This window comes from Artibeus jamaicensis, unplaced genomic scaffold (assembly GCF_021234435.1).
Source record: "Artibeus jamaicensis isolate MK-2021 breed Jamaican fruit bat unplaced genomic scaffold, CSHL_Jam_final contig_415, whole genome shotgun sequence".
Classification (NCBI taxonomy): Eukaryota; Metazoa; Chordata; class Mammalia; order Chiroptera; family Phyllostomidae; genus Artibeus; species Artibeus jamaicensis.
The window spans coordinates 41,032,859-41,045,449 of record NW_026521823.1 but is presented as its reverse complement, the minus strand read 5'-3'; the positions used below and the strand labels follow the sequence as shown (position 1 = coordinate 41,045,449).

Sequence of the window (12,591 nt, the reverse complement as noted above, 5' to 3'; positions counted from 1 at the left end):
TAATATACTATGAATTGAGATAACACAAAGTTTAGTATTTATCCAAAGTGTGGTCCAGATGGTTTTTCTACTTAAAATTTTAAAAACTATCAGTCTAAGAAAATATAAACTGTTTTCTCGGGACCATGTGTAACCACTGTTTCTTTATTCATTATTTTACACGGAGAAAATCTCTGGTGTAGTGTTTCAACTGTTCATCAGTAGTAACCATAAATATTTTTTATTCAACCAACGATTGACTTTCCCTCAATGGAAAGATGTGTGTCTGAAATCTACGAGATTTCCTTCCGACCTGCAGGGAGTATTTGCCCAGCCAAAGCTCTAATGGAACCAAAGGTTCCCGTCTCCAAGTTCTAATACAGAATTCACTCACCCACCTCCAAATGCTTAATGCTCTGTGAAAAAATGTGAATTTGAGGGAAGAGGTGAAGACATCATGAAGATTAAATTGAATTCTTTTTTTTTTAGTCCTTGCCACATCAAGCAGCTTTGTAGAACAAAAGTAGTGCTTTTTAGAGAATGCATCGGTTAGTAGCTAAAGCTGTGTATATTGCTTTAATTTATTTAAGCTTAAACTTCAGGTAAGTATGTTTTTTTCCCATGAATAAACTCCCATTCACAAGTCCGTGATAAACAGCGAACTAAGTACTTAAGAACTGCTTTAGCCAAGAGAAGAAGATAAACCTGTTACGAGCTAAGAATATGGTCTTATAATTTTAGTTACTAGATTTTCCCTAAACATGTTTCTGTTTAGTGCAGAGACTAGTTCCCTTGGCTCCCAGTGTCTAGTTTCTCCATGAATCTGCAAAGTATCGCCTTCCACACTGCCACAACCTTGAGTTTTTATCAAAACATTTCCAAAGCTGTTCTGCTTAGCAGAGTGGTCAGTGTGGCTACGTGTTTCCAGATGTGGACCAGACGTGCTAACACGCTCTCCATCCCTGCCAGATCCTTGCCCTGTCCCTGAGTTGCATGACTTCTTGCCTAGTTCTCACCAGACACTGATTTACAAAGAGGTTCATGTGCATGAAAATCACATCACGCAAGGCTGACTTTTCTTCCTTTGAGAGAACAGATAATAGACCTCTGTCCCAGCTGTGGTTTTTATCTCCAAGCTTGGAGTTTTCTGTCAGAACTGCATGCATTGTGGTACATCTAGTGCCTTTTGGTGAACTGAGTACATTGCCCAGTCACTTAAGTCACTAGGGACTAAGGGGTCCTTTTGCTGCTAACATTGTAATTTGTCACTCAGGAGCCTCAGAGCCCTGAACTGGAAAATGTCCTCATGAAATGTGTCAAAATCTTTATTCTTATCTCAGGTAGAACTGCATTTACCAAAACTACTAAAGTAATTAAGGAAGAAGATAGAGAAAGGAACCAGAAAAAGTCACAGGGGTTTTGACAAATCTGCCTGTGTAACCCGTAAAGATTCATGGCCTTTTTGAGAGCAGGGGGTCAGGTTGTAGATCTGACTCCCGGTCTGGGCTCTGACTCAAACTAACTTAAATAGCTGATGCTGTTTTGCCCTGGTTCCTTCTTCTGAAAGTCGGGGGTGGCCATGCCCCCAGCATCTGGAGGGGCTAATAAATGGAAAGGGTTTGGAGTAAGGCCAGGCACATGGAAGCTCCCAGTTGCGTCAGCTCTTATCAGTATTTTGGTCAATTAACACTAATCTGATCAGTATAGCAGTATTTTCCTCCCTGTTTTAAATTTCCGAAGCAATAGTCACATAAAAACGAAAATCCTGCCCATAGTTGAGCCACGCGCTCTGCCTGTTTCGCGGGACACGAGGCGGAGAAGGCGCCTGTGCCGGGCCGTGTGTGTGTGTGTGAGGCGGCGCGTCGCCCACACTTCGGTCTCCACCACGCCCGGAAACCGCCCGAGTAGGGACGAGAGCCGCTCTCCCCACAGATGGGGACGATGCTTCTGCTGAACTTTATATAATGTGAAGCATCCCTTCATCGTAAAGACAAGGTTTTTCCAGAAAGGGTGAAAAAAATCATCTAAGATCCTTGCTGGGTGCGAGAGTGGCGTGTGATCTGGGCCCCAAATGCTGAAGCGAGTTGCTTCGCAAACACCAAACACTCACGGTGAGGTGTGGAAGCAAGTTTCCCGTGTGTCTGTCCCCGGTGCAGAGGTGTCCCGGATACACGGTGCCCTAGTCCAGAAGAAAATCTGCACTGTCACGTGCGGTTTGTGCAAAACTTGCTACTTGTCCACTTGACCGTGGTCTCCTGTCTGAAGTCAGCCACGATTTCAAAGTTTTTCTAATCACAACTGTTTACTTTTAGACACACCTGTGAGGAAGTTACAAGCCAACAGAAAAGTTCAAGGTAAATTCAGTGACTCTAATGATGTGCGTGTGTGTGTGACGTGTGTGGCCATGTCGAGAAGAGAAGCGAGCTTGGCATATTTTATAGACTTGGTTGTCCGACAGAGAGAGATGTTAGCCAGCGTGGTGACAGAGTGCTTTGATGACAAGAAGAAAGTGAATTGTTCATGGTCTGCACTGTTAGTAAAATCGAAGCACGGTGAATATTGAGAAGAAAGCGCTTCTACTCACCTAAATGCATCTACTCATCTAAAGTGCTTGATGCATAAAATCTTAAGTCGAGTTAATGTGAAAACACATCCTTAAATATCAGAGCGGAGCAAAAGTGAGTGGAGGCCAGATGCCCTGAACGGGGCTGTTGAGATGGGTCTGCAGCGCGAAGCCTGAACACGGTGCACGTACGGGAGACCGTTAGTGTAACTACGCACGAGAGTTTGGTGCAATGTGTGCATCACATATATGTGCCTGCCACCCATTCACCATAATGCTCTTCACGACTATGTTTACGTGTATTTCCTCCACTTCTAATTAGGTTCCCTCACATTCTGATACGTTCGAAAATCAAAGATTCTCCTTGTGGAATTTAGAATAAATGACAAATTGGGAATTTCTAGAATAATTACATCCCAATAGTCTGAAGAAGTTGCAAGTCTTAGAAATGCATTATGGGCACATCTGATTGGCAACTAATCCAAAACAGACATTTGAAATTAAGTGGTGAATTTTTAATGAAGAATTTATTGGGAATTTAAATTTTCTCAGGAACCAAAATGATCATGTTAAATGATCATTTTCATATACCTTTAAACAAAGGATAACCTTGATTTCATCATCAGAAAGGAAGGATATTATTAAGAAAGTATCCTCTGAAGTCTGTTACAGTAAGAAAAATGGTGTTTTATAGATAAAGGTATGCATAGAATAGCCTGTCGTTGAAGATTCGTTGCATACGCAACCTGGCGTCCTCCCTCCTTCCTCCTCAGGGTCCAGAAGACGATCGAGGGAAAGCAAGTCTCAGTGAGCATCCAGACCAGAAAGCATCGTTTCCACACCCCTGCCCCTGACCCTACGGGAAGATGACAAGCAAGTGCCACAGTGACTTCAGGAAACAAACCAGCACCCCCCAAAACAATCACCGACCAGCGTTGAAACTTCATTTCTGTTTGAATGCAGAGCAGGAGGGGAGTTGTGGGTCAGCCTCCTGTGGGTGGGAACTGAGAGAATTAGAACGCATTTCAGACTTCTACGGCTTGACATTAAAGATCTGGCCGACTTTGCGACCCTTCCGAGAAAACCCCTCCGCAGCCTCCTTACAGTTCAGTCTCCGGGTGCAGGCTGCGTCCCCTTCAGAAGACGGAGCCTTGAGTTGATTGAGTGGGTATAAAAAATGCAGGCGATCAGCCACCCCACTCCCCCATGGAAAGCTAAGTTATGGAAAAGGGTGCTCAAGTAAAAAAAAAACATATACAACTTTTACATCAAAAGGTTTTGCACATTTCTAATGCAATGTGGGTTTACCGGTAAATTATGCTATTTCTACAACTCATTTTGTACTCTTGAATGTTTGTCATATGCTTACTGCAATGCCTATTTTTATCTCAGACATTCCCGTAAGACCATTTTCAGGTATAAAGAGAATTACTCCCAATTGGGTAATTCACAAAACTCAAGGTTTAAGTTAATACGTGGATTGAACATGGGAACAGGACTTTATACCTCTTTTTATATCAAATACTCATTAAAGGAAGTTGAATAAAGTTGGCGTTTCTTGAATTTTTAAAATGACTGTGTTGAAAGAGAATCATTATATGATAAGGCAATTATTAAACGTGAACTGGGTTCCTAGTACAACCCCAGAACTGCAAGAAGCTGTCAAGATCAACAGATGGTTAGTTACCATCTTCCAAGGGTAGAGACTAATCATCAGTAACCCACAATGCACCACGGCCTCTAATCAGCACCAACAAGCACAAACACAGGGACTCATTTGTCCTAAGATTGGGCTGGACATCGGGGGCGCCGCAGAGGTACTCAGAGCCGAGGCTGGAGCGACATCAGGGTCCCCTGATGGGCAATAAGGGGAGGGAAAGTATTGGCCAAGGATGATAGGGGTGTCGGATTGATCTCCCAGATCTCCGCAAAGACCGTCCTTGCTTGGACTGGCTGATCCGAGCGCGTTTAGGAAACAGTTGACGCTGCAGAAACTTGTGGTTGTGTAATGAGATCATGCCCTGCAGTGGAAGTCAGTCATGGGAGGCCGTACTCCTGAGGGAGGCCTGCTGGGAGACGCCACTGTGACCGCGCTTACCCGGCTTGGGTCAGAGGCCCCGGCTACAGCCCCCCAAGGACCTGGAAAACTCCGGGGTAACAAAGTACTGGTTCCTCATCTGGAATGACTGGGGTGAAGAAGCAGGACGCACCTCTGATAGTACTGCTGGTGGGGGCATGTTTGGAGCCTTGGTGCTCAGAAGGCTTTCTCGTCTGGGACGGAGGTGAGATTAGTGGCCAGTATTTAGGGCCCCTGCCAGGAAATAAAATGTTGTACCAACTTTAGACAGTCTCAGGACTTCCGTCTCACCCAGAGGGGGTGTGCCTGCGACCACAAAATCCCGCAGAGGAGGTGGACACGGGGTGATGGTAGAAAATACCAAACTGTGACCAACACGGGCAGTGGCCATCTCAACACGTAGCGTGTGGGTCATGGTCCCCACATGTTAATTGACTAGACAAACAGTAAGTATATTTCTTCACTGAGCCCCCTTCAGGGTTTTCACTGACGATGAGGCCGAGTTGGACTTCGAAAATCGTGATCCAGGACCGTAGGAATGAGGCTGAGAGGTGAGGCCTTTTAAAGACTTCTGACTTATAGGTGCGCTTTTTTTTTTGAAAGCACAGAAAAAAAAGAAATCAGTAGGGACCTGTACGCATGCAAAGTCTGGCACATCTTTCTGGTCAACTACAGAGTTAGGTGACATGTAAATATATTTTTCTTTAAAAGAGAGATTATTAATAGAAATAAATTCATAATGCAGAGGATATGAAAACAAAGAACGAAACCACAGAATAGGAATTTGAAATAGACATACACAACATATCAGTCCTACTCACTCTCTACAAACTGAAGAGCGGCGTGTACTTCTGCACACACTATTAAATCCTTCAAAAATTCTGAAGTGTTTTATTATCCCGTTTTACACAAAAATAAAAGAGGCTTAGTGAGTTCACGTGACTTTCACTCTCATCTTGCCCTGTGTTCCTAACTCAGACGACCAGCGCGCCCCGCACCCCTCCCATGGCAGGTGCCCATCTGCCGCAGCAAACACAACGCCCTGACCCCACCCCACCTGATCTCAGCCCTTTTTCTCACTCCGCTCAGGAAGAAGCTTGTAGCAGGTTTGGGCACAACAAACCGAAGTCTGTGTTTTAACATAAGCCCCTGAAGTCGACCCCATTGCCCGAGGTCCGAGGCACTAACTTTGAGAAACGTTGCTCTATCGAGATTTCTGCTGATACCGCAGGTCTCCCAGCCACCGCTGGTCGGCTTTCTGTCGCTAGAGATAACAGCATGTTCTAGACTATTCTATAAAGTGAATTACAGGGGACGCATGGCTTTGTCAGATTGGCTTTTCCTTGGATTAATTAATATGTAGGAGTCCAATGGCGGGTGTATGATTAGAATTTTGGAAAGTCAAATTGTGTTACAAAGGAGTTTCTACTCGGCTTTCCCAACAGAAGGTACAGAGTTCCAGTTCCTCCTGCCGACGCTCAACATGGTTGATCTTTCTGATTTCAGCTATTCCAATAACTGTGCAGCAGTATCTCGTTGTGACATTAAAGCTACATTTCCCTAATATAGGATTTCCATGCATTTATGTGACATTCTTATATCTTCCTTGGTGAAGTATCTGTTCAAATATTTTGCCAATTTTTAATTGGGTTGACTTTAAAAATGTATTATTATAGAGTTCTGAGATTCCTTCTGTATTTTGGATTCAAGTGGTTTACCAGCTCCATAAACTGTAAATATATTCTCCTGGTATGTGACTTATCCTTTCATTCTCTTGATAGTGTTTTTCAAGGTACCAAAGTCAAATTTATCCTATTTCTTTCCTTTTATGAATTATGCTTTTGGTGTCATATCTATGAAGTCTTTTGTTAATCAAAGGTCAACAAATGTTCTAATATGTTTTCTTTTAGAAGTTTTATTAGAGTTGTTTTACCTGGAAGTATATGATTCATTTTGAATTAATGTTTGTTTAAGATACAGGTGGAAACCAAGGTTCCCCCACTGTGGACCGTTATTTTGTGGCACCGTTTTCTGAAAAGACTGTCTTTTGTCTATTGATTTGCTTTGACACCGTTGTCACAAATTCACGTATTTGTGGTAAATACGGATTCAACATTTTGTTCCCATAATCTTTTGCTCATCACTATTCCTACGATACCCATTTTTTTATACCGTAATTTTTCATTTGGATCACTTACTACGTTTTGCCTCTCATTGCCCCTAGTCTTGCTGCTCTGTTATCAGAAACCCTTCGAAGTTCCAAACACAGTTACGTCTCACTCACCCTTGTGTCAGGTCATCCCTAAGCTGTCGGGATGGGGACTGAACTCCTTCCATCAGCCGCTCACGGGGACCTGGACCCCGAACATCTGCTCCCTCGTGGTTCACCAGGCCCCAAACCCTGACGAGGTCGTCTGTACAGCCTGACTCTCCCCTTCACACTTTCACGTGCGCTCGGGCTACACACAGGCTCACACTGCTCTCTGCAGTAACCCCAACACACACACCACCCCCGCGAATACACACGCCGCCCGCATCGACGCCCCTCATCCATCGGGCCGACGTCCAGCCGTCTTCCAGCTCCCGGCTCGGGTGCCACCTCTTCGGGTAAAGCACTTCTTCTGTTTGCTGGTTTTTGAGTCCGAAAGCACAAAGCACGTTTTACCCGTGGCCACACTCATCCTAATGTATCCTGTTGCTGGTCTTCTCACCAGAATGGGAAGAAAAGAGAAGGTCCCTGAAGGCCAGAGCGAAGGGTCAGGAACCTGGCACTCTCAGGACACGGTGCAAGGCCTCTCCGGTGTTCTCGGCGCACGGTCCTAGGCTCTGGCAGGAGACCGGGAAGCGCGTGGCCGGGGAGGAGGGGACCTGCCGGCCACAGGCAGCCTCAGGCCCGGCTACCGACCTGGGTGCTGCTGTTCCTGGGAAGCAGAGGAAAAAATGACTTCACCGTTTTGTTTGTGGGTCTGACTCATACCTAATTAGAAGGACACTTTGTTTTTCTTAGCAGAGTATATACTAAGAATTGCAGATGTCAAATTTTGGCACATGTGCAATAAACTTACCAAACAAAAATTTAAAATTCATTACTTGAACCAGATAGACAACTGGAAGAAAATAAAAAGTAACAGTTAATGATAACCATATTTTCTTCAAAACAGGCTGCACATTTTTTTTTAAGAAAACTGCTGTTCCTTATGGTTTGGCTAACCACTGAGAGTTCCGACGTGGCGTATCTTTTGGTTTTACTATTAAACATTTTAAGAAATGTTTAAAAGCTCTTTGCCCTTTAAAAAATGTGGTAAAATAACAAAAATATCCTTCGGTGCAGTCTTATGTATACATTTTTAAAACAGAGTAGGCCTTCGAAATAGCTCTTCACCTCTTTTCCCTACTGAAGACATCTGTTCATACCTTGTTTTTCTTTTTCATGTATTTTATTGATTATGCCATTACAGTTGTCCCATTTCCCCCCTTCACTCCCCTCCACCCTGCACACCCCCTCCCACTTGCATTTCCCCCTTTAGTTCATGTCCATGGGTCATACATATAAGTTCTTTGGCTTCTACATTTCCCATGCTATTCTTAACCTCCCCCTGTCTGTTTTCTAACTACTGTTTATGCTACTTACTCTCTGTACCTTTTCTGTTCCTGTTCTAGTTGTTGGCTTAGTTTGTTTTTGTTTTTGTTTTTGTCATAGGTTTGGTCATTAATAACTGTGAGTTTGTTGTCATTTTATTGTTCGTATTTTTTTATCTTATTTTTCTTAGATAAGTCCCTTTAACATTTCATATAAGGGCTTGGTGACAATAAACTCCTTTAACTTGATCTTATCTGGGAAGCACTTTATCTGCCCTTCCATTCTAAATGAAAGTTTTGCTGGATAGAGTCATCAGGGGCTGGATAGAGCCCCTTCTTGCGTGTAAGGTCTCTTTTGAGAAATCAGCTAATAGTCTTATCAGCTGACTCCTTTTTAGGTAACTGTCTCCTTTTCTCCTGATGCTTTTAAGATTCTCTTATCTTTAATCTTGACTACTATAATTATGATGTGCCTTGGTGTGTTCTCCTTGGGTCCACCTTCTTTGGGACTCTCTGAGCTTCCTGGACTTCCTGGAAGTCTATTTCCTTTGCCAGACTCAGGAAGTTCCCCTTCGTTATGTTTTCAAATAAGCTTTCCATTTCTCGCTCTTCCTCTTCTCCTTCCGGCACCTCTGTGTTTCAGATGTTGGAATGTTTAAAGTTGTCCTAGAGGTTCCTAAGTCTCTCCTTGTTTTTCTGAAATCTTGTTTCTTCAGTCTGTTCTGGCTGAATGTTTATTTCTTCCTTCTGGTCCACACCATTGATTTGAGTCCCGGTTTCCTTCCTGTCACTGTTGGTTCCCTGTACATTTTCCTTCATTTCACTTTTCAGAGCCTTCACTTTTTTCTCTATTTTGTGACCATACTCAACCATTTCTCAATCAGGATGTGAGCATCCTGATCACCAGTGTTTTGAACACTGCACCTGATAGGTTGGCTATCTCTTCATCGCTTAGTTATATTTTTTCTGGAGTTTGATCTGTTCTTTCATTTGGGCCATATTTTTTTGTCTTGGAGCACCTGTTAGGTAGTAAGGGGCGGAGCCTGAGGTGCTCACCAGGGCGGGGCAACCTACTTGGCTGCCTCGTGGCTCCGTGTGTGTGGGAGGATCCAAGAAGGAGCAGTGCTGCTTGCTTGGCTCTCGGTCAGTTTTCAGTCACCTCCCCCACTTGCCGTAAGCAATGTGGGCCCTTCTGGTGCTGATTCCCGGGTGGGTGGGTCTACGTATGTTCTAGAACCCTGTGGGTCTCTCCAACGGACTCTCCTGGGAGGCTGGGAGTTTCTCTTGCCTCCACAACCCCCACAGGTGTTTTCAGTCAGAGGTTTGAGGCTTTATTTCCCTGCTGGGACCCTGGGTTGTGGGTCTGTCTCGCTCCCCAGTCGTTCCTCCTGGTTTATCTGCACACGAATGTGGGACCCCAGGGCAGCCAGCTGCTGCCTCGCCTCGAGTCCTCTCCGCCTGCTGCCTGGCTCCGCCCCTCCTGCCGGTCTGGGTGAGTGTTTCTTCTTTAATTCCTTGGTTGTTGGACTTCCATGCAATTCAGTTTTCTGGCAGTTCTGGTTGTTTTTTGTTTTTAAAGTGGCTGTTGTCCTCCTTTCGGTTGTTCGAGGAGGCACAGTGTGTCTGCCTACGCGTCCACCTTGGCCGGCAGTTGGCCTTCCACTTCTGAAATGCCCGCTGCGCCCGTCCCTGATCTCTCCTGGGCCCTTGAGCCTGTCTGGTTTACTTGCCTGTGGTCGCCACACCTGGCCTCCGGCCGCTAACCCTTCCTGCACCGCGCCGCACCCTCGCACTGCATACTCGCCTTTCCTCCTGTTCCTAAACCAGGCCGATGGCTAAACAAGAAAGCAGGCGAGGGACCAACTTCCGATTCTCCTCAGAACGGCTAGTCGCCTGGGTCCCATTCAAGACGATTCTCAGGTGCCCCACGGTCAGGTCACACTAGTTCCCAAACAACAACAAACAAAGCTTCCTTCCGAGAATGTGATTTGCCTGTCACAAAATACAGTGAATCTATGGGATTCATTTGTTATTATTTCTAGGAGAAATTAGGGAAATGCAAATGATTAAAACTAAGTTCAGCAAATAATTTTTCTAGCAAGTTCCTCTAATCATGTCTGCCCTTTGAACTATGAGTTTGAGATATGTGGGTTTTGAGGCAGGTTAGCAAGAGACTAGGAAGATTCCCTGGTAAGTGGAGCGAGGTCACTGAGGTCAAGGGCAAGGCTGAGAGATTAACATCCAGATGATACATCCCAGGAATCTGCCCTCCCTACCCACCCAGCAGATGGTTTCAAACACCATGGCCAGGGAGGGGGATCGGAAACCCACGGAAGGCCAGGCTGACCCCAGATTAGAGGTGAAACTCAGCAGAGGAGGACCCCAAAGCTCTCCACACCATCGTGAGAAAGAAAACACGCATCCCAAGTGAAGGGGGAGGGGACCAGTGCCGTGGCGCCTCCGGAAGGGCCCTCGTGCGGGACAGGCACCCCCCAAGCAGACAGTGCAGTCAGAGTTCGGCTGCACAGAGCTGAGAGCCAGCCCCTCCCCTGAGCACAGAAAAGTCCTGGGACCAATCGACTGTGTGCAGCACTCAGTCCTGTGTGGGCTGCGTCCTCTCGCAGGACTCTTGCCCCTCTCGCAGCCGGCGCCCTGGCCGCTTCCTTTGTCTCCGCCTGAATACGGCCAGCCCGCCGGACTCGGGTCTTCAAGGTTTTCCCACCGGAGTCAAGCACCTGAAGGTCACGGGTCACCCACCGGGCACACTTCGGACCAGTGGGTGACCTGTTCAAAAGGACCGGGCCCTGGAACAAAGCCATCAGGTGACATACTTCTTTTCTTTCTCTTTCTATATGTTTTATGCTTACTTTTCATCTTTGTTTTATCCATGGCCAGGGTCACTTGGGGCAGACAAAATCTTTATTTGGATAATTCAGGCAAACACGAAGTTTTTAAAACTGTGTTATCAAACACCTGGATTTTTATTAAAACATTTTTTTCTGATAAAATTATACTAATCTTTATAGCATTTAATGTAACGCAGTAAATTGATCATTGGAATAATTATATTAAAAAAGTCAAGACCACATCAGTTTTTCGTTCCACTGGTGCTAACAAAAGTCAGAGGCAGCGGCTGTCACGACAGCAGCAGTCCCCACTGTCCTGATAAGCTCCGGCCGGTCTTTTCAAGACATGACTCTTCTTTCCTGTGAACGGAGAAAACAGCCAGACTCTTGAGTTCGATCCCTGTACAGACCTCTAAAAAACCGCAGTCCTTCTGAACATTCACTGAGATTCACGAGCCATCATTTTAAAAACAATCATTACTGAGTTCTGAGCTCTTCTGTCTCGGTCAACACAACTGGGACACCACGTGGCACTGACCCACTTCCAAGTCCCCGGGCGGTGGGGCAGCCCTTCAGGCCAAACCCTGAGAGCATAGGAAGGACCAGACCAACAGCCGTGAATGCTTTGGTAACACACACACACACACACACACACACACACACACACCAAAAACAAAAAAACAACAAACAAAAAGTAAAAAGTCTAAAAATTATATCAAGAAAGCCAGCACCGATTTGGGGAATGCCCCACTTAACACAAGACCCAGACCCTGCTAAGAGCTCACAGTGCCAAGCACATCATAAGTTGCTTCAGGATAAAGAAGGCATCTCTACCTTATTCTGTCCTAAAGAAAAACAGATGTTGCTATAAAGATCTATGATGTGATTGTGAGTAACTGTCAGAATGACACAAAGCAGAACTGATGGTGACCAGAGGGGAGTGGGAGGGGGTAACGGGGAAAGAAGGGGAAGGGGCGAGTCAAGGACTCTGAATAGAGGACCCACAGGCACGGACAAAGGGGGCGTTGACTGTGGAAGACGGGGTGGGCAGGGCCGGGAGAGCAATGGGGTAAGAGGAGGGACAACTGTAACTGAACAACAATAAAAGAGAAAAGAAAAGAAAGCAAGTTCATTACCTGCATAGGTTTAAGGGGGAAAGGTGTTGGACGGAGTTTAGAATAATCAGAGGGGTAAAGAAAGTTGCCAATCCCTCTACGATACTAAAATCCTAGAAACTCTCAGGTCTGTTTGCCTGCACTTTGACCTTTTACACTGTAGTTGTCAAGCGTTTTAATTCTATGTGTAATGTAGACACAACCGTAATTGTTTTGTATAATGAATATTCATTTGTTTACCAGTGTATGCGCTCTCTCATTGTTCTTTATTCCCTTCTGCTCTTTCAGATTTTTAACTTCTTTATGTCTGCCTGAAAAAACAAATTTCTTTAGTTTTTTCCTTTGGTTCAGTCTGGATGCCAACATATGGCAGTCTCTCAGCCTTTTTCTGAAAATGCTTCATTTCAATTTCATTTCTGAAAGATATTTGGT

The 12,591-nt window shown here is 45.1% G+C and overlaps 1 protein-coding gene across 7 annotated transcripts in view; it reads left to right on the top strand.

Annotated features, from left to right (window-relative positions):
• POSTN (periostin) overlaps window positions 1-4,090 on the top strand; it is a 29,198-nt gene extending 25,108 nt beyond the window's left edge. For 6 of the 7 annotated variants that reach the window (XM_053665593.1, XM_053665589.1, XM_053665595.1 and 3 more), the window contains 2 exons: window positions 2,292-2,333; window positions 3,316-4,090. In XM_053665593.1, coding sequence (XP_053521568.1) covers window positions 2,292-2,333; window positions 3,316-3,353 — 80 coding nt within the window. In that variant the 3' untranslated portion in view covers window positions 3,354-4,090. The remainder of the gene's footprint in view (window positions 1-2,291; window positions 2,334-3,315) is intronic. The other variant, XR_008391689.1, reaches the window with a different exon arrangement.
• Window positions 4,091-12,591: the final 8,501 nt, after the last annotated feature.